Genomic DNA, 22,442 nt, shown 5'->3' with positions numbered 1-22,442 from the left:
GTTTTAGCTCTTTTGAATTTTCTGTGGCCTGCATCTCAAATTGATGTCTCCATTTACTACAGTGGTTGATTCAGGCCAGTTTAACAAGAGTGGAGCTTGGGGTTTTGCTTGATGAAGGTGGGAGGAAACAATTTTCTGACCCCACCCATCACCTAAGCCACAATGTGAACAGGCCGGCAGACATGGAGAGCTGTGGTTCTCAAAGGATGGACCCTGGACCAACAGCAGTGGCAGCGGCAGTACCTGGGAACTTATTAGATGTGAAGATTCTCAGCCCTATCCTAGAATCAGGAATCAGGAATCTGTTTCAATAAACTCTGCAGGTGATTCTGAAGATTCTGAAGTTTGAGAATCACTGATTTACAGGTATTCACAGAGAAGTATAGCCATAGCCCTGATCAAATCATGTCTGAACAATACCTCTGGACTCTCTGAGTTTGGGATACAATTTTTTAATTTTTTTCCAGTGCTGGGGCACAAATCCACGGCTTTGCATATATTAAGCAAATGCTTTATCACTGAGCTACAACCTTAGCCCCATTTTTGGGGGGGTAACTGGGATTGAACCCAGGGGTACTTAACCCCTGGGTCACATCCCCAGCCCTTTTAATTTTTTGTTTTGAGACAGGGCCTTGAAAAATTGCTGAGACTTAGCTGGAACTTGCTATCCTCCTGCCTCAGTCTCCCAAGCTGATGGAATTTACAGGCATGTGCCACCACGGTGCCTGACTCGTCTTTGTTTTTGTTAAAACTAGTCTGAGCTGGGGTTTCTGTTACTTGTGCATAAAAACATTCTTCACTGTTGCTGCTGTTGAGATACTCTCCATAACACAGCACAAAATACTACCCCCAAATATTTCGTTCCATGTACACTGGAGAGGCATTTAAGTAATAATTACACAAACAACATTTGTCTCTGAGTAAAAAAGAGATTTGATTAACAGATTAAAAATCTTTGCCAGGCAAGATTTCCATATGACTTGTCCAAATATACCAAACCTTTGTGTTTGCTTGGAGATTTAAATATGAGTTTCCAACTCAGAAGAGCATACCCATACTCTGTTCTAGTGCTCACATCTAAATCTGGACACTCACCTCATAGTCTCTTGCTTTGCTTCTACCTGCTAAGTATAAGTAGCCCTGTTTCCTTCAGCTATCCTGGGATCACCTCTCTTCTTTCAGGCAGTGGATGACAGTCATCTGGACTCACCTTCTCTTTCTCAGGCTCAAAATAAGGTCACTGCTGCCTCACACCCTTTTGATAGCAGCTACCACATACCCAGGTACTTAAGTGTGTGATTGGACTCGATGTTCTGTTCCTCACTGCTCATGTGGAGGGTGAGGTTGGCCTTCTGGTGACCAGATGGGAAAATCTACTTTGAAATTAACAGAAGAAACTTCTGGTTTCTGGTGAAGAACAGACCCAACCACACAACTGGGCTCCTAAAGAATCATAGCAAGTGACCATCTTTCCCTTATTGAGTGCTTGCTTTATGCCAGTGCTGTATCAAGAATTTACAGTGCCAACTATGAAATAGGGGCTAACATTTCCATGAAGAAAGGAGACTTACAAAAGTAACTTGTCCAAAGTCACCCAGTTCATAAGTGAGAGAGCGGAGACTTGAACCCAAGTATGTATATTATCCAGGGTCTTCTAAGATGAAAGGAGTAGAAACCCACCTCAAACTTGTTGAAGCAAAAAAGGGAAATTTTTGCATTGAGTTCAGGGGTGGATTTCAGGCACAGGTGGAAGGTGGTGAGCAAACTTTATGCCCTGGCTCCCTTTCCTCTGTGTTGGATTTTTTTTCCCCCTCCTAGTACTAGAGATTGAACCTATGACCTCACACAGGCTAGGCAAGTGTTCTACCACTAAGCTACATCCCCAGCCATTTTCATGTGCATTTTGAGACAAGGTCTTGCTATATTGCTCAGACTGGCCTTGTGTAATCCTCCGGCTTCAGTCCTCAGTATCTAGGATTATAGGTATGCACCCCTGCCCCAGCATGTGTTTGGACATTTCTTACACAGGCTCTCTCTACATGGCAGGAAGGATAGACATTATCAGCTTCGGACCTCCTTGAGACAAGAGGAAAAGACATCTTTTCTTTCCCCTAATAATCACAGTAAAAACTCCATCAGCCTGTTGTTTGACAAAATTTTAATCATATGCCCAGCCTTGAAGAAATCACGGTAAGCATGCCACAGAGTACTGATTCATCAGGCCCGAGTCACGTGCCCATCACTAAAAATGGTGAAAGCCAAGTACAGTGGTGCACACCTATAATCCCAGCACTCAGGAGGCTGAGGTAGGAGGATCACAAGTTCAAAGTCAGCCTCAGTAACTCGGTGAGACCCTGTCTCAAAATAAAATATAAAAAAGGGCTGGGGATGTTGCTCAGTGTTTCGGGCCCCTGAGTTCAATTCCTGGTACCCAAAATGACAACAACAACAATAATAACAACAAATAAATAAAATAAAAATGGTGGAGTAGAGGATGATCAATATCCCTCCCTGGAACCACACAGACTGGGCCGGTGTACTGCAGAATAGAGAATTATTCCATAAAATAAGGGCTACAGGGCAGAGAAATCCTTGCCATTCATTATGTAGGTCCATCCTGTATCATTGAGATACTTTTGGATTCAGGTAACAGAAAACTTAAACCCAAGAAAGTGACAAAGAATGAGAACATTGACCTTACATACCCAAGAGCGTCTCCTCCCCTTGGTGGGTGAGGCAGGAGCTTCAGGATTGGTGGATTCAGTGCCATGTGTTGTCAAGAACTGGTGACCAGGACATGGGAGTAGTGGGGAGAATCCAAGAGGGATTTCAGACTAAAAAGCCCCCTTTACAGGACAAGTCAGTCAGTACTAGAAAACTGCCCAAGTGCGGAAACTCAATCCCTCGCAGGGGTTGCTTCGCTTTTGGGGGAAGAGGAAGAACGCTGGTGGCCCATGGTTGCTATAGAAATTGGCCAACAGGTGAGGGGAAATGACCTCGTCTGGTAACTTGTCTGCTTTTTCCAGGCCAAACCCCGCCCATGCCCATCCCATGAGAAACGGCTACAGTACCAACACTACTGTCCAGGACATACCTTCCTGTTTACCCATGGCCTTCTGCCCTAAGCAGGCATAGTCGCTGCTCCTCAGATGTGCTAGTTCAACCCCCACCTCTGGACTTGCCTGTACCAGCCTGCTGCCTGGATGCTCTGCCCACTCGCCACTCCCAGGACTTCCTCAGAGCCCAGATCCTTCTCAGCGGAGTCTTCCCCAAGGGCTCCCTTGAGCCACTTTCTATTTTAGACTCCCGGGGCATCTGTTGTCTGCTTGGGAGCTGACTGTGGTATTTGCGATAGTTTCAGCAGGACTTTGTTTATTGCCTTTTCAGGCTAGCTATGCCAGAATTCCCCCTTCATCAGGCAGGGCAGGCAGGGTGACTTGCCAGACCATGTAAGGGTCTGAAGGAGAGGTAGTTTGGAGCCAGCCTGGGAACATGTTCCACATGACACCATTAATTCTTGTGCTCATAAAACATCCTCAGGGGATAAGCAGTGGCATGACAGCCAGTGCTTATTTCTTTAGGCCCCCAACCCCTTTGAGATAAGAAATCTTTCAAGTGCAGACTGCTAGGCATCAGGCACCCTAAGGACAGGAGGTAGAGGGAGGAATTAGAGTTATCAGGTGACCTGGAGGCAGGCAGACTAAGTTACCTCTATAGTGAACTAAGGATGTCAGCTGGGACCATGGCAGGCTGAGAGGTGCCTGGGGATGTGACGCAGTGAGAGAATGCCCATGCTGAACACAGCCACCAACTTCAGAACACCACGTCCAGCCTCTGAGCTCTCGGGGCTTGCTCTCCACTTTCCCTTCCTCTTTCCTGGGGGCTTGCCCAAGCAGCTTCCATCGACACTGCCAAGGCAGTCAGCCCATCTCCTCAGCCCACTTCCAGAGAACTAAGAGCAGGGGCAAGAAGGTCACCCGAGTGGAAGAGGGAAGAGAGGGTAAGGACAAATAAGGGAGAAAATTTTAATCATGCACCCAGGCTTTTCATAAGAACTTTATTTCTCAAAAAGAGGGAAGAATCCAAAGTATTAAAATAATCCTCTAATCTTCATTTTTGGGAAAAGGACAGGATGACAAAATCATTCATATAAAAATTTCAAGCGTAATCGGTGCAGATACTCCTGCTTGGTGGGAACATCCCGAAACTTGCAATTCCTGTCTGCCACTCAGGTTCCACTCTATCAGGCTCTGAGCACCTCTAGGATGGGGACGGGTTGCAGGGGTCTTCAATGCTCATTTACCTACTTCACAAACGCATAACAAAAGGCCAGTTTTCCCAGTCCATTTTAATCTTGTTTCTGATGAGAAAGCAAAAAATGAGCTGTCCCTTTTCTAAAATTCCAAGTTTTCCTTTTTGAAGATGACTGTGTGGAAGAAATGCAAGGAAATGTGAAAAGACGGATTAGGGATGATAGTGCTAGTACCAACCACATGCCAAGGGAGACCTTACCTCACTGAGGAAAGCAACCAGGGTTTCTCCTTGCTGTTCACAGGGGGAAACCGCACCTCTGCTTCTATCACTGAAGGGAACTGGACTGGGCAGAGCCAAGTCCATATCTGTAGCAGTTATTTCCTTAGTACAGGAGTGGGATGGAAATATGGACATTAGCTAAGTTTCAGAGTCCCAAATTGAGCCCAGAAGCATCTAGGTGCACTTTCCAATAGGCAGACCCTTCTAGAAAATGGGAGACAGGATCTAGCTTCTCCCTTGAGATTCTTAAGGCTAGAGTAACTGTGACAACCTCTTGGACTGTTCCTGGGTTTTCTGACTCTTTTTAGTTGGTGTTTCTCTGGGGAACAGGGAGGTTCTCATGAAGATACTTTAAACTGCCATGCTCTGAGAAGTCTGAGACCACGTGGTCTTGCCCTCGAAGAAGCCACTTAGTAGTTAGGAGTCCTTCAAGGCCTACTGGTCCTCGGGCGTGGATTCGTGATGTGCTGATTCCCACTTCAGCTCCTGCAAAAAAGCATGGATAAAGGAGTGGCTTTTCCCAGCCTCTGCTTCCTGTCCACCACCAGACCATGTGTCACTTAATTCTCCTCCCTGGGCACCCTCTATTTGCCAACTCCTGACTCATCCTCCCTAGGCCAGCTGGAGTCCCAGCACCTCCTCAGAATGTTCTGCAGTCACCGTGAGTCACAGTGCACCCCCCTCTTCTACCAAGATACACTGAGTTTGCCTCTCTTGATCTCTATGACATTTTGACAACATAAAGTGTCCCTAACATCATATTAGCATCTTAACTATCTACCATTACCATGTTTTGACATTTGGGTATGTTCTGAGGTGTACAACAATACTCAGTATGGAGATTTCATCTTTCCAAATACTCTTTAAATCCTAAAAAGGGATAGAGTCTCCCTAAAGTCTAAATAGTTCATGAGCACTCATTAGGCAGTTTCTGAGTACATAAAAAATTATTATTCATTTCCCTTTCTTCTTGTTCCTATCTTACAGCCAAGGGACACCAGAAGTTTTCCTGGTCTGGCTTGGTTCTCTGTACTGTATTCAGTAGAGAAAGGGTTCCCTCATTGACTGCAATTTTACTGGGCCAAGTATTGTGTATCAGAACTTGTGCTGGGCCCTGGGGAGAAAGTGGTGAATAATATAAGGTCCTGTTTTTGTGGATCAATATTCTAGTGGGCAAGGCAGTCAAAGGATAGCTTAGTAAATAATCTCATATGATGCTTAAGTGCAGCAAAGGGTGCCATGATACAGACTCCATGGCAGGGCTGAGGACACACCGTGTAGGGTCACAGTGTGTGTCAGGGAACACTTCCATGAGGAGGTGCCTTTTGGTTGGAACCTGAACCATGAAGAACTGGCTGGGGAGGAGCTGGGGAGAGGTGCTGCAGGAAGAGAGAAGAGCAAGTGCAGAGACCTGAGTGGGTGTGCGTGGATGGGACAGAGATTGTGGATCGCCAGGACTCAGATTCTGGGACTTTGGGCACATTGCCTAACTTATCTCTCATGCTGCAGTTTTTTTTCATTTGGAAAATTAGGAAAACAATAGGTACCCTTTTTTTTTAAACTTAAATTTTTTTTTTTTTTGTAGACGAACACAATATCTTCATATTATTTATTTATTCATTTATCTTTGTGGTGCTGGGGATTGAACCCAGGGCCTTGTGCTTGCAAGGCAAGCACTCTACCGACTGAGCTATCTCCTCAGTCCTATTTATTTATTTTTTTATGTGGTGCTGAGGATTGAACCCAGGGCCACACACGTGTTAGGCAAGTGCTCTACCACTGAGCCACAACCCCAGCCCCAACAGATACCCTTTTGCAGAGCTAAATGAGATAAGGCCTGCAATACACTTAGCTGAGTGTCAGACTTACAGTAAGCAGTCAGTAAATAACTGTCACTGGCACTGATGTAGTTCACAGAAATTTAACTCAACTCAACTGGAGTTTGGACTTTTACTCTTCTCCCACCCTGGATTTTCACTTGCATGCTGGGGAACTCAGCCCTTAAGAGTATGCAGTTACTTCTTTTTCAAGAACATGGGGTACAAGTTCAGTGTAAGTGGTGTGACAATTAAATCAAACCCCCCAACCTGATAGAAATGGGAACTAAATATAAAGACTCTAATGACTAAAAATAACTAAGTAAAATTCCCTTTAATAACCTTTAACAATTCAGTGAGAACTATTTTTCCAGGCAAGTCATTTATTTAAAAAGTTCAGGGGCATTAAAATATTTGGGTTTTTAATTTTTTTGCAGTGGATGGGGGTGTACTAGGGACTGAACCCAGGGCACTTTATCCCCACTCCATTTTTTACTTTTCATTTAGAGACAGGGTCTTGCTAAGTTGCTTAGGGCCTTGCTAAATTGTTGAGGCTGATCTTGAACTTGCAACCCTCCTGCCTCAGCCTTCCAATTCACTGGGATTATAGGCAAGCTCCACTGCATCAGGCAAAACATTTTAAGTGGCTGAAATAATTCTTAAATATCCAGAAAATGTGTCACAAACATCTCAGTGGCGTTTCATGGTATTCCTGAAAATCAGAGTCTGTCCCAGTAACCAGCACACTACAGAGAGTTGGAGAGTTTATAAATAATGGAATTGGGGAGAGGGTGTCTTTCCAAAGATTTTTATTTCAAGTTCTGTAGAAGTCAACCATGCTTCTCTGAACTTGGCAGGTTTTGTTTGTTTTGGTGCTGGGGACTGAAGCCAGGGCCTGTGCACGCTAAGCATGTGCTCTACCACTGAGACCTACCTGTTTGGTCTTGATGCTGGAGTCAGACCCAGCATGGGTACCAGTGCCTTCTCTTACCCTATTTTATGGTTCCTGTCTCTTAGGCAATGTGGCTGTGTCACTCTTAAGTCTGTAATGGAGTGCTCTCAAGGGACTAGGGCGTGTGCACCTGCCATGGCCTACCCAAAGACAGGCTGCGGCTGTCTGTGCTGCGATGGGAGCATTGAGTTTTGGACTCACACACGTTAGGGTGTCAATACCAACAAGTTCTTTCATTTTTTGACTCTTGATTTCCCCATCTATGAAAAAAGAAATACAAGGACCTACCTTTTTTAACATGTGAAATGCCACGCAGAATATGTCTACCAACTCAGGGTGAGTAGCCAGAGTGATTCTTTCTACCTTACCAGTAGTCTGTCTAGAGACATGCACGTGACGTGTAAAGGGGATGTGTCTGCTCCACCTCACAATGATCGCTGGAACACACAGTGATTCACAAGCAAGTCCTTTCTCCCCTGACCTGTCTTTCTTACCTAGTCCAAAACGGTAGCCATCAGAGAAGCGGGTGCTGGCATTCCAGAACACACAGGCACTATCTACGTGCTGGAGGAAGAACTCTGCTGTTTTTTCTGCGGGGTAAACAAAGAGAAACTGGGTTAGGATGGCCCATAGAGAACACCCCTAATGACAGATCTGAGCAGGGTCCAGACACCCAGGGGGTTGCCCATGTATTTCCTTCACATATTAAACAGGAAGGCTTGTGAAGGTTCTGAAAAAGATGATGGAAAGTCCACACCATCAGCCAGGGCTGTGCAGACTGGGTTGAATCCAGATCTCCCAGGCAGCTCTGCCTTGGTGCTGCCATGGTCTGTCCCTGTTCATGGTTCCATAGCCAGACTGCCTGGCCCTGATTGCTAAGTCCACACCCACTAGCTGGGTGACCTTGAACAGATGTCTGAACATCTCTGCACCGGAATAAAAAGGGTAGGACATCACCTGGCTCACAGGGTCTGGAGAGGACGAATGGAGTTGGCACCTGTAGGCACTTGTCCCAGTGCCTCGCCCACAGAAGTGATTAGGAAATGTAGGCTGTCATTACTGGTAGTGTGGCTATGATCCTCAATACACTGGCTACGAACAGCTCAGGGAGCCATACAACCCCCTTCTCCAGGCCCCACACCTAGAAGTGTTTCTCAGTAGTTATTTGTGAAGTGAATGATTGAGTGTCCAGTGATTCTGCCTGTAACCTTTTGGGCCCAATTCCTTCAGCTGCAAGATGGGTTTCTTTTAACTACCTGGTTAAAAGAAAGGATGGTTGCATGAATTAAACAATCCTCTGATACAGGGTTAGCAGTCTTTAAACTGATGCTAATCATCCCTGCCCCGCCCCCTGTCAACTGGGTCATGGTGACAAAGCAACAAGCGAACAGATGTGAAAGCACTCAGTGCCCCCAAATGCAGCCCGAGTGAGGATTATCATTGGTCTGTGGATTGTTTTCCCGCAGGGCCAGGGACGAGAGGAGCAGGACCACCTGGAGATCAAAGGAGACGAAGCAGACACCATATGCCCAAAGCACCCACAGACTGACCGTTCTCTGTGACGATGACATCCGTGTGGGAGCTGCCATACTTGTGGATGTGGTCAATGGCTTCCTGGACGCTGTCCACCACTTCAATGCACAATTCCAGGTCTCCATACTCGGTTCGAAGTGACTTTACTTCTGAAGGGCTGAAGGTCAGATAGGAGGCAAACTTGGGCCCTGCGTGAATTTTCACCTGGAACAGAGGAAGTCCAGGGATCACGGTGTAAAAACAACAGAAACAAGCAAGCAATAGGATTAAATAGCAGAATGAGCCTGTGCAACATAGCAGGAACCTGGAAAATTCCAGCCCTAGCAGCTGGGAGGCCTGGAGGACTGAAGTAGCCCTGCCTTCTCACCATGTGTGCTCTGCTTTCAGAAGCCCTGACTGGAGATTTGCCAGCAAAGGGCTCTTAAGAAAGGTTGGAGCAGGAATTTAAGCAGGGAGCATTTGAGTGATGAGCGTGCAAGGTACTGAATGGGCTATGGACATAAGCCCTTAACTTCTGACATTTTACTAAATTGAGCATTTGACTATAATAATCCTGTTCCCTGCCATGTGGGAACTAGGCATGGGACTTGTATGGAGAGAGGGAGGTACCACGTACACACTTCCAGGTGCTGCACCCTGGAGAAGTCTGGGCAGCTTTGCTTTAGAGGTAAGCAGGGCTTGGGGTTCTTTTGATACTGCAAACCATGGTTACCTACTGTATTTACGACTGGGCCAGTCTCGGTTCCAGGCTCTGGCACTAATTCTGCTTCTGGTTAGGAGGATCTAAGTCTCTAGGCTGGTCACTGAGGGTCCAGGCACATGTCTGATCCCACTTAGGCCTTGTTCTCTGAGACACCTGGGACAAGGTGCATGCCCTGACTCTCAGGTCCAGGCTCTTGCCTAGGTCCCAGTTATAACAGTGGTATCTGTCTTGTCCTCACTGCTCCATGAGTTCCTATCTGGGACTCCACATTCTCCAGGACTGGGTCAAACCATGTTCCTCGGGAACTGCAGCTCCGACCTTGAGCAAGTCACCCCACCAGGTTCACTGCCTACACAAAAAGTTACTCCAGGAAGTATGTACAAGGACTCATTTGGGTTTGGGAAGGTTCACGGCAATTCTCATTTTTGATGACTTAAGGTGTCAAGGGTCCGTCCACATTAGGACTAGGAGGAGTCAATCCTGGCCAAGGGACAGCTTTCCTCCTGTCTAGTCCAATCCACTGAGATGCCTGGCATCCACAGGTACCCAAACAGGCCGCTAATGCAAAGTAAGAACTTGAACATGAATGATCATGTGATCCAACTCCCCTTTACTCTGTGGGGTGCCCTTTCATTTTCAAAACAATCCTTTCAAGTTCTAACTGGGACCATGCCACATTTATAAACAGACTGGAACCTTCCTTTTCAGCAAAAGGAAGGAAGGAAAGAGACACATGTCAGGGTCAAAGCCACCGAGGCCACAGGCACCTTCCCTCTGGCTCTGCGAGCTTATGCAATTCTGAAAGAGCACCATGACATTGGCTATCAACACTGAAATGCATCCATGCAGGAAGTTTAACAGATTGTCCATTTTGCCTTGAGAATTTCCATTACTTTGCAATCATGAATTTAGGACACAGTATAAATTTATATTTGAAAATTTACCAGATTTGGTTTGTTTATAACTTTAATGACAAGGTAGGAACATAATCCAGAGAGGACACTATATAAATTGTTGACCCCAAATATCATTAATTGAAGACATTTTGGGGTGTGTGAAATACATACAAAGTTTTGGTTTGAAAATATTTCTACACAATATTTTCAAATCAAATCCAAAAAGGAACATAAACAAACTTTAAACCTTGCCATCTGAATAAAAGGTTGCTAAAAAGTGTCCACTTAGCACACTACCATGTGGTCTGTCTTTCCTTCAAACCCTCTTAGTATGGAACACAGCACTGTGTAACACAGCTACCTATGCAGTGGTGTGGTCTACCCACCAGGCTGCAAGGAGGGGAGGGTTGTTTTACTCACCCCTGTACTCAGCATAAAAGTATTGTTTCCTAAATTGCCTTAAATGGCATGGCAGCTAGTCCTGGTCTGGTCCCATGAACAAGAAGTAATGTACTAGTCCTGTGGGTCTGTTTTACCTGCTCCACCCTCAGCATATCAATGATCTGGTCAAATAATGGTGTTCTCAGCAGATCCCGGTGGATTAACAAAGTCTCCAAAGCATTACAGGCGGCTGGGTATTCACATTTCGAGTCTCTGACTGCAAGAAGAGTAAAGAATTACTTGTATTAACGTGATCCACAACTACTGCACCCTCACCACTCGGGAGACTCCATTTAGGCTCACCCAGTCTTGTGACCTTATCCACACTGGCCTCTGAATCCACATACAGGTGGCAGATCCCTTCACTATGTCCCATCACTGGAATCCCCTTGGCAGCTTTCTGAATGTCTCTAACCAGCTGGGAAGAGCCACGTGGAATGATCAGATCTATCAATTTGTCTAGACGGCAAAGATCTTCAACTTCTTCTCTGGTATTCACCTTAAGATAAGATAAAGACAGACATCGTCTGGCCACACAAAATATAGAAATAGCAGTTTCCCCTCTTTTTATTTGGTGGGGGGGCATGTACCAGGAATTGAACTCAGGGGCACTCAACCACTGAGCCACACTCCCAGTCCTATTTTGTATTTTATTTAGAGATAGGGTCTCACTGAGTTGCTTGGTGCCTCCCTGTTGTTGAGGCTGGCTTTGAACTCATGATCTTCTTGCCTTAGCTTCCTAATTCGCTGGGAATACAGGTGTGCACCGCCATACCTGACGCAGCTTCCCTTTTTTTTTATTTTTTAATTTTAATTTTTACAGACTGCATTTTGATTCATTGTACACAAATGGGGTACAACTTTTCGTTTCTATGGTCGTACATGATGTAGATTCACACCATTTGTGTAATCATACATGCACATAGGGTAATGATGTCTGCCTCATTCCACCATCTTTCATACCCCACCCCTCCCCGCTCTCATTTCCCTCTATGTAATCTGAAGTTCCTCCAATCTTCTCTTACCCTCCCAGCCCCCCACCCCCAATATGTATCATCCATCATCTACTTATCAGGGAAAACATTCGGCCTTTGGTTTTTGGGGTTTGGCTTATTTCACTTGCAGCTTCCCTTTTTATACATAAATGTCCACATACCCTGAGAACCAAACCAGGTGCTGGGAAAACTTATTCTGAAAAGCAGCTGAAGTGATCATGGGAACTGAAATACTGTCCAGAAACACTACACATTTGGAGCTGCGTTCTGAGTTAGAAAGCATGTGGAACACAGTGCCTGTTTCACAGAACCAAGTCTCGTAGGGAAAGCAGAACTAGGGCCACAACAAGCCATAATGCAGGGCAGATAAATTTTTAGATGCCAGAGGAGGTACTATGCTATCTGTGGAAGTTCAAGGTGGTACAAACTGTGCCAGGCTAGGACAGTCATTAAAGGAAATGGCCGATCTGAGGAAATGCTGGGTCTTGCTAGGGAGACGTAGGTCTCCAGGACTTTTGCAGATAACCTTTCTCCTGGCATGCTGCCTGGACTCACTATAAAGTGCTTGTGTCAGGACACTGAGATTATGGATATTTTGCTTTCTCTTCTTGATTTTTAATCCTCAGCCAACCGTTCATGTTACGACCAAAATATAAATGTATATGCACCAGAAGGTTCACAGCAACTTTACTCTGTATAGTCCCAAACTGGAAACCACCCAAATATTCATCAACAGAAGAAAGGACGCACTGAGGAGGGGAAACTGCTGCTCAGTGCAATGATGTGGATGGAAGTCAAGGAGATAACCATGAACAAAAGACAAGGAAGATAAAAGAGCATCTTAGATGACTCCATTTTTATGAAGTTCAAGAATAGGTAAAAGTAATTAAATGTGACAGAAGTTAAAAAAAAAAAAAAACATGGTTACCTTGTGCTGTGTGTGAGGCACAAAAGTTGGGAAGGGGAGAGGGGAGCCTTCTGGGACATTGGGAGTGTGCTCCTTCTGGTCATATAAGTGTACATGTATGGATGAAGTCACAGAGTTGTTCATACAGGTTCTAAATATTACTGTATGTATGTTACACATCAACAGGAGAAAAGAGAGGGAAGGAGGGTGAGGGGGAACCTATCTAAGCCAGGATGTGCTAGAGTTGGAAATTGAATCCCTAAAATCTGTGTTCTTTCCACTTACAAGGCTGCCATAAGACAAACCCAGATTTCCATTCTTTTTTTGGGGATGGGGGACAGGAAACTGAGGATTGAACTCGGGGCACTCGACCCATGAGCCATATCCCCATCCCTATTTTTGCATTTTATTTAGGGACAGGGTCTCACTGAGTTGCTTATCACCTCACTTTTTTGCTGAGGTTGGCTTTGAACCTGAAATCCTCCTGCCTCAGTTTCCTGAGCCACTGAGATTACAGGCATGCCCCACCGCACCTGGCCAGATTCTCAATCTTGAGCATGCGATGCAGCAGGTCTGCAGACGTTCTCCCAGCGGCCAACAGAACCCAGGGATATTGGAGCAAGGGGATCTTGATGAAGAAAGGGAGGGATCTGGAGATGGTCTTGGTTCAAATTTTTTTTCATGTATTTTTTTTTTTAGTTGTAGATGGACACAATACCTTTATTTTATTTGTTTTTATGTGGTGCTGAGGATTGAACCCAGTGCCTCACATGTGCTAGGAAGAGCTCTATCACTGAGGCACAATCCAGCCCCTAAATTTAAATTCTACCATAGACTGGTTGGCTATGGGTAAATTCCTTTATTTCTGAGTCTGCTTTTTTCCAGTTTAGAAAATGGGCCTAATAATTAGTGGTAATTTCCTTACAGGGTTGTTGTGAGGATTAAAAAAGATAATGGATGTAAAGTGCCTCACACACAGTAAGTACTCAATGAATTATAGCTATTACTGTCAAACTTCATTTGATATCTGAAGAGAGGGAGAAAATGGTTAGTTAAGACGATGATGATGATGATGATGATGATGATAGTGATAATAGCATGATCTCATTCTTACATACTGCTTGACAGTTTATGACATATATATCTCATCTGACTCATCCTGAATCACTACACCAATGAGCAGAACCTGGGCCTCACACTCTAGGACTGGGATCCTCTGTGATCCAAAGAAAGAAGGTCTAGTTGACATTCTTGGAAACAAGCAGTGCCAGGACGCATCTGATGGATCTGGCCTTCCCAAGCCATTGGCAGTCTATCTGTTCCATCCACCATTGTAATGGCCAAATGTCCACAAGCTCACAGGACCTGCTGCCACTCAATTCAAGCCTCCTTAGAAATGTTTTGCCCCCATGGAGCCTGAGCTTTGCTTTGAACTCCACTGATCTGATCTGGCCCCACCTGGCTCATTTCCAGGGACCTACCAGCTGTACAGCCTCTTTGACTCCATGGATTGAGAGGGCCTCCTGGGTCAGCAGATGGAGAATCCGGTTGCTGTGTGCAGCCTCCTTCCCTCCTTTGAGTAATAAGCCATTACCACTTGCAATAGCCAAGGCTGCCACCTGTAGACCAAAGGGGAGAGCAGGGGATCAAAGGGAAAAAACCAGTAAGAGTGACAGTAACATGAACATACTTTGGGCATTCATTTCTGAGCTATGCTCTCATCTTCACAACATCTGAGTGAATTAAATACCTGTTTTATGCCACTTTATACTTAAGCCCAGAGAGGCTGGTGACTCTCCATGATCATGTAATTTATAAAAGGCAGGGCTGAGCACTGTCCTGAGGTGGTGTGACTTCAGAGTCAAATCACCTGGATCTGAGGAACCAAATAATAAGGCTTCCGCAGCACTACAGCGATGCAGACTGAGTTTAGGGGCTGGTTACTTAGCCTGCCTCCCAAGTCTGGCCACTTTTAAGAACAGTGTGCTCAGCTGACTCTGCAGGGAAGTGCTTGTTCCACTGACTCAGGCTGAGGCTGGGCAGCTCCTCCGCTCTGGATTGTTCTGAGGGCTCTAAATGTCTGAAGCTAAGGACCTCAGAGAAGACTACAGCTCCTGCCAACCTTGGACAGCAACAGCAGAGACTGCTGAGCACATGCTGTTTGGGGGTTGGGTAGGAAGGTAGGTCATCCAGGAGGAGGGTAGCTTCTCCGTAAAACCAGGACTAATGACCCTGACCTGATCTTCCTAAGCCTGAAGCTTAATATTCTGGATTCTCATGGAATGACTGAAAACCTTCCTGTTAGGGAAAGCAGGAAGACACTGTACTTCAAAACCTTGCCTGACCATGTTAATTTTCACATTAGGGGCTCTTAAGCCATTTTTATTTGCTTGTGTTGCTTATGGGTCCTTAATAAAGTTATATAAACTTTCTCCAGATAAATGCACTGACTGCTGCATTCTACATATGATTTTTAGGATTCACTGATTCTGTGTTGCCATTCAGGTTAAGATCCCAGGTGAGGAGCCTCAGCTGACAGGAAAGCTTACTTCTTATGAGGTACCAGCTGTTTAGAAGAGAAGAGGCAGAGACACTTTGTGGACACAGTTTACAGAGTCTTGGGATCCATTTCTACTAGCACAGGTTGAGTTCTATGGTCGCCACTAGGCTAATTTTGGCAGGATGGCCATGTAGACAAAGGGATGGTATCCCCTTGTGATTTGGGTGTCCTCTAGTGAGCAAGCCAGTTTGAGGTGATGCCAGGGAATACTCCCCCAGATCATCTGGACTCCACGGTCCCTAATGCCATATACACAGAGGTACTAGTTTTTTTTTTTTTTGTTTTTGTTTTTTTTGTCTTAAATTAGAACTTCCCTTTGAGACTTTGGGGTTAGGGCAAAAAAACAGAGCTGGTACCGATCATCCAGTGGGGGAAACAGTCTCAGATTTCTGGAAGAGTTTAGGGGAATCAAGTGAGGCTGCTCTCTAATGTCACCATGTGTCTCCCAGCATGGCTGCTTTCTGAACTTTCCTTAAAGAGTTATATTCCAGTTTCCATAACGACTAGAAGTTCGTATCCACAGGAAGACGTGTGTCACCGATAAGGGGGGCCTTCACACGGGCAAGGCCAGTTATTAGATGAACGACTGCAACAGGCTAGCCGGAACCTCTGGTCAGAGAACAAAGTGCCCCATGAACTAACATCTTTGAAAATTTCTCTCCCACTGTTACACAATGGGTTGCTCTGGGCTCCAGGAATAGTTCCACTATTACAAGTGTGACAGGTACATTACCTTTTGTAAGGTTCAGTTTCCTCAACTGTAAAAGGGACACATGAATACCTACTTTGGGATTACCAGAAGAATCAAGGACATAAATTAAGAATAACCTGATAATTACATCTCAAAAATTATCTTTTTCAGTGGGGGAAAAAAGCCACAAAAACAAGTTCTTTCCTCTATCTCTGTCTGTCTCTCTCTCTCATACTCATGCATACAAGTTATCTTTGGGAGACTTGTCTCCAGTCCTAGAAACAGGTACTTCCTCCAACCCCCCGCCCCACTGGCAAGGCCTTGGTCACACACCTGGGGTAGACAGTCAGGGCGAGATTCAAAGATCACCAGCAGAACGCCAATTGGGACTGTCACTTGCTCTAGTTCCAGGTTTTTGGCAATTCGGGTCCTGCGCAAAACACGTCCCACACTGTCCTGCGAGGAGGCAGCGATCTGCCGCAGCCCGATGGCCAGGCTATTCAGTTTAGAAGTGGAAAGGCTTAAACGCTTTAGCAGAGGGGCTGCAAGTCTCCCTGAAAGGTGTCAAGAATATGTGATAAAGTAGCAGATCTGCAGATTGCAACCACCCACTGACATTTCTTGCGTTTTACCAAACATGTGACTTTGCATTAGGAACAGACATGGAACTTAGGGCTCTCGGTAAGACAAGGGCATGCTGTTTACATGGCTTTTACAGGGGGCGATTTGACAGTACATATCATCATATAAAGGCACATACATCCACACTCTTTGCGCCAGAAATCCTAGTTCCAGAAATTTATCATTTGCGTGAAGAAGCCTACATGTGATAAGGATATGTACAGCAGCCTTTTATAATAGTGAGAAAGTGCTTTCTACCTAAAAATTCAAACAGGCTATAATGTAGTTATTATAAATAATAAACGTGCGGGTTGATATGGGAAGTTATCCAGAGGGTACAGTTCGAGAAAAAGGCAAACTGTAACAGCATGTATGATGCACTCCTTTTTTTTCTGGTGGTAATCAGGATGGAACCCAGGGGCTCACACATGCCAGACAAGTGCATCCCCAGCCTGAAACAGTTCTATTTATCAAACAGTGTATGTGTACCTGTGCACAGGGAGATGATCGCTGTCTACTTTATCTTTCTATATTTTAGTTTTCTATAATGAATGAATTATTTTTATAACCAGAAACAATGAAGATATTTTCTTCCAAAATAAAGTTGAAACTATGGTAAGTTCATATACAGAATTTTCTTTATATACAATAGTATGTATAGTGTGATTCATTCCCCCCCACCCATCTCTCTCTCTCTCTCCACACATACAAACTCACACATATAAATATGTTCATATACTTGGGAAAATCACTTGGAATCACACATCACAAATTAATTACTGCAATTAATGTTCAGGTGAGATTATGAAAAAGTTCTCTTTATTTTTAATAGCCACACACACCAAGATGAAAACAATAAAAAGATTTCTACTTTGGGGGAGAGGAGCCAACCTTATTTTAAGAAGAAAATCAAACCATCATTCTACCAATCAATTATAATGTGAACGTCAATCAATCAATTTTATTTACTTTTCCTCATGTACTAAAAACAAGTTTTAATCACAGTGCATGTTATATTTTGCATTCTAGGTTTTTTGCTTCACAATGCTAGTATGTTTTTCATGTTGTAAAAATAATCGTTTTAGTCACTACTAAATATTCCACTGAGCTGATACAGCTTAATGCACTGAACAAAGCCTATGGAATTAGACACTTGGGTTGTTTCCAGTTTTTCAGTATGATGAATAATCCTTCTCTAAGAATCTTTACATACAGAGCTGTTCTCTCCTCTTAAAATTGCTTTCTTGGGATCAATTCCATGAATCAGGATTACAGAGTCAAAGGGGATTACCATGCTCATTTATACCTTGGACTTTGTTCTTTTTCTTTCTTTCTTTTTCATTTTTATTTTTAGAGATACTGGGGATTGAACCAGGGGTGCTCTACCACCGAGCTACTCTCTTGCTACTTCCCCAGTCCTTTTTATTTTTATTTTGAGACAGGGTCTCACTACATTGCCCAGGCTGAACTTGATCCTTGTTTCTCAGCCTCCCTCGTTGCTGGGATTGCAGGTGTGCAACACTGCACCAGTCAGTGTGTTTCCAGGGATATGGTTGGGGTCAGAAGCCTGAGACCACCACCAAGCTATGTGATCCTGAGCAGCAGCTTTAACCTTAATTATTTTACTAGTACAAAATAATTAAGATTTCTTCCATTTCTTAAAATCCGTTCTGTGACTTTCCAGTACTATGAAAATTTGAAAAACTAGATGTAACCTCTAGAGTAAGTTCTGAAACAATGCTCCAGAAGTGTTGTAAAGGAATGGAAGGAAGCCCTGCACAGTCTCTGATGGAAATACCATTCACCTGGATGTTCAAGTGAAGGCTCGCTTATTCAAGAGAAAAGGAAATTCAAAACCCCATAAAGTCAACTCCCATATTTTAAGGCAGGAAAGACAAAGAATGAAGAAAAAGGACAGGAAGAATAAGGGCCTCCCAGGCTCCATAGATTTAGCCATCTGTGACATGAGCACAATCATCTTGCTTGCTCAAGGCCATTTCTGGATGGCACCTGGTGCCAACTCAGAACTTCACACTGGTTAGTGAACTAACAGACAACCCATCTCTCGTCAGTCTGCACCAACTATTTCTATAACTCCCTTATATGTACAGTCCATCTGTGTTGGAATCCCAGGTCTGTCAGTGGCCATATGGCTTTGGGAAAGTGACAGCTTCTCTGAGGTTTGGTTCCTCCTCTATAAAAGATATAAAGGTAACAAAGAGCAGCTCCTTCAGACATACTATGTTGTGAAGAATAAAGGCAATTCTGTTGGTCAAGCCCTTAGCACAGAACCTACTAATATAGAAAGGCCTTAATAACTGTTGATAGCTATTAGCTCAATGTCTAAAGCACAGGGGTTTCTCATTCTCCTTATCTGGTCCTGAAATAGCCATAGCAGTCACAGCTCAGGTGATCTGTGGAGAACAGAAAAAGCCCTTTTGGGGGTTTTACTGAAAATATAGGGAAGGGGTAGAAGTACTAAGAGTTGTTTGGAAAAAACCTAACCAGTACTAGCCATACAACCTCCATAAAAATGATGCATAATATGTAATTAGTTCTATAACAATCTTGCTTTTAGGCAGACCTAAGAATTACTGATGAAACAAAGAATAGCAATAACATGAATGAGTACCAATGTATGAGTACACGAATGGTGTGAATCTACATTGTGTACAACCATAGAAATGAAAATATTGTACCCCATTTGTGTACAATGAATCAAAATAGTCTGTAAAATTTTCAAAAAATCAAAAAAAAAAAAAAAAATGAGTACCACTCCCATGCACAACTCCTTACCCTCTGCCTCCTCCAGGTCTTTTTTGTTGGCTAACAGGATCTCATCCCGCTGGTCTGTCAAAAGATCTGCCAGATGATGGATAATTTCTGCTCTCTAGAAGAAAGGCAAGCATAAGAAGCCCAATAGATATGCTAATCGAAGAAGAACATACGCCAGTTCTTACACCTACTCTTCTAGGAATGTCTGGCCTTGCCCTGCAGCCAGGGTCAGCACTGGCTGACATCCTCCTTCCCATCATTCATTTCTCACCGCTGCTCCCCTCGTGTTCTCCAACCTCCCCTCACTTCTGCTTTACTTCCCCTTCTTTTACCACTCCTGATCACTGCAATTAGTGAGTCATGGCCCAGGGTTGGGGGAGGTAGCAGGATGAATTCTACAATTTTTCCATCAGAAAGGGGCAGGAACTCTGTTGATACATCTTTATAGATTTAATTTCACTAGATAATTTACTTCCCAGGTAAGTTTTCCTATGTGGCCTTTTTCTTTTCTTTTTTGGTACTAGGGATTGAACCCAGGGGCATTTAATCACTGAGCCCTCGCCCTTTTTATTTTGAGACAGGGTCTCGCTAAGTTGCTTAGGGCCTCGCTAAGTTGCTGGGGTCAGTCTGGAACTTGCGATTCTCCTGCCTCAGCCTCCTGAGCCACCGGGATTATAGGTGTGCACCACCATGCCTGGTTGCCCTTTCTTTTTTGTCAAGTTATCTGATGTATTAAGTTGAAGGGGAAAAAAGAATACAGTCCTAGGTTCTTGAAGAGACTCCAATCCTTGCCTCCCAGATTGGGGTATGTGGCAAAAGTGGTGATCACTGAGAGGAGAGGGAAGTGGTTTGAGAGACAAGCGAGGCTCCTCCTTTGCTTTCTTTTTCGTACTTGCAGTTATTTTAAATTCTTTTTCAGGTTAACACATTCCCCCGGAGAAACGTACGTACATCACTCTCAAGTCCATCCTTAACAATACAGTCCTAGGGAGGCGGCCCTGGGCTTGCCCCGACAGCCTTGCCATGCCAGCCTCGGAGTGTGTGTACTTAGACTCGTTCATGCCTGACTCACTGTAGACTGGGCAGGGCGCCAACTACAGAGCTGGCTCTCCAGCTTCCATAGGTAGGGCTGGTGATTAGGAATGAGTTTGGAGAACTTCCCTACATTTCCCTGCCAGTTACGTGGCAGGGTTCGGTAGCCTTCCCCGTGTCATCGTTTTCATGCTTTCAATCGAAACATCGTAGTGATGTAAAGCTACCTTAGGCCTCAGCCAACAGAAGACAAAAGGGAAAATTAAAAAAAGAAAAAAGGCAGAGCAGGTCTGAATCAGACTTGTAATTTGGAAAACTCCATGGACACTAGGAATACATGGGGTCAACAGGCTTGACTGTTGTGCAAACAGTATAGCAAGACTCGCTCTGAAACCAACAAAACATCAGCTGAGGTTACTACCTGCTCAGGTTCTAATGTGGCCAACGTCCTTCCTCCAGATCGAGCCATTTCGCCCTGCTGCTCAACGGTCGGGCCTGTAAGAACACGTGCAAGCATCAGCTCATGGTCAGCTTGGTTCTCACTTTCCTAGCATGTGCACAGGCTCATCACATGCAGAAGGAGCGCCTGGTGTCCTGATGTTCCTGCTTCACATATGGGATCCCCGTGACCAAAAAAAGGGCAAAGGAGTATGCCGGAGTAACTCCGGCATAGACACAGGAACTTGCTATATTTCTGGGGTAGATAACATGCTTTAGGTCTTCTAGAGTTCCTTCCAATTCCATTTTGGCTTTTTATTTTGTCATGTGTTTGTATTTGTGAGTGCAGTGCAAATTATAAGGTAATTGTACCCAACGTGAACACTTGAGAGTACATGCCGTATCTTTGCATCTCTAGTGCTTATTAGTACCTGACATCCAGTGCAGGACTAGCACATGTTTCCTGAAGAAAATGAGAGCTTATGTTCTTTAAACTAGTGATTTTGGAAAGAACAACAGGCCAACAAGGCAGGATAGATAGAATTTTACAAAAAAACAGCAAAACCTAATTTGGCAAAAAAGTGTTTAAAACAATAGCAGATTTCATAACATTAGCACACTGATTTTGTGATTTATACTCCTAGAGTGATAGCCTAGACTTCAGTCCCATCTCAGTTGGGGTGTCACTAGCTACCATCCACCAGCCTTGGGACCTTATAAAGAACTACTCACCTGCAGGCTTTACTTCTGAAAAGAAGGTGCCAACTTTCTTTCCCTCCACGATGTCGGTGATGACATGACCAGACACCTTTGGGTGGGTTCCATTGGCAATAACAACAGAAGTACCACCTTGCAAAGCCCAGAGGGCTGCTTTCACCTAATGGGACAGGTTTGATCCAAAGACAAGATTCAGACCTCGCCACATGCATTTTAACCTCACAAAAAGATATCAAACACAATTTGACATTGAGCAAGTTAAAAATATGCAGGAATGTTTTCAACAGCTCAGAACTTCTAGAAACACATACAGCCCAAGTTCTCTCCCCAGCCCAGCCCTGGCACAAGTTGTCTGAAGAAGCAGTAACTCATCCTTTGTTTTAAGCACATTCTTTCTTTGAGACTCTCTGGTAGTGGTCTGGTAACTTCTGTGTTTTGACTTGTTATGCCTTAACTTAGCAACAGCTCAGTGCACAGCCAGCAGTCTGACCAGAATTAGCTTTTGCAAATGGGCTCTTGTCTTTATCTCTGCCATTGCTACATATGATGCTGTGCCTTAATGGCATAACTTAGAACAATTAATGGGAGAGGAAAAAAAATCCTAAAATATATCAAAAAATACTTGATAGTAGAAGATTATGAATTGTGACAATTATATAGGCCCTGCCTTCAAGGAGTTTAAAATATGAACACACTGTTTATATAATCTTAATAAAAAAGATACATACAGACATGATTAAATATAGGTACATAATATTATCTATATTTAGATAAATGAAAATAATTTTTCGTAGTACTAGGTAATGAACCCAAGGGCACTCTACCATTGAG

The 22,442-nt window shown here is 44.2% G+C and overlaps 1 protein-coding gene across 2 annotated transcripts in view; it reads right to left on the bottom strand.

The window, feature by feature from the left end:
• Positions 1–4,040: 4,040 nt before the first annotated feature.
• Positions 4,041–22,442, bottom strand: part of ALDH18A1 (aldehyde dehydrogenase 18 family member A1) — a 42,755-nt gene continuing 24,353 nt past the window's right edge. For both annotated transcript variants that reach the window (XM_079135990.1, XM_079135989.1), the window contains exons 9-18: positions 21,627–21,771; positions 20,878–20,951; positions 19,446–19,539; positions 16,362–16,582; positions 14,259–14,396; positions 11,179–11,374; positions 10,971–11,092; positions 8,853–9,039; positions 7,797–7,892; positions 4,041–5,019 (exon numbers count right to left, since the gene is read on the bottom strand). In XM_079135990.1, coding sequence (XP_078992116.1) covers positions 4,838–5,019; positions 7,797–7,892; positions 8,853–9,039; positions 10,971–11,092; positions 11,179–11,374; positions 14,259–14,396; positions 16,362–16,582; positions 19,446–19,539; positions 20,878–20,951; positions 21,627–21,771 — 1,455 coding nt within the window. In that variant the 3' untranslated portion in view covers positions 4,041–4,837. The remainder of the gene's footprint in view (positions 5,020–7,796; positions 7,893–8,852; positions 9,040–10,970; positions 11,093–11,178; positions 11,375–14,258; positions 14,397–16,361; positions 16,583–19,445; positions 19,540–20,877; positions 20,952–21,626; positions 21,772–22,442) is intronic.

Source organism: Sciurus vulgaris, assembly GCF_902686455.1.
Source record: "Sciurus vulgaris genome assembly, chromosome: 4".
Lineage (NCBI taxonomy): Eukaryota > Metazoa > Chordata > Mammalia > Rodentia > Sciuridae > Sciurus > Sciurus vulgaris.
The sequence above is the reverse complement of the archived record's forward strand: the minus strand, read 5'-3'. Positions and strand labels throughout refer to the sequence as shown.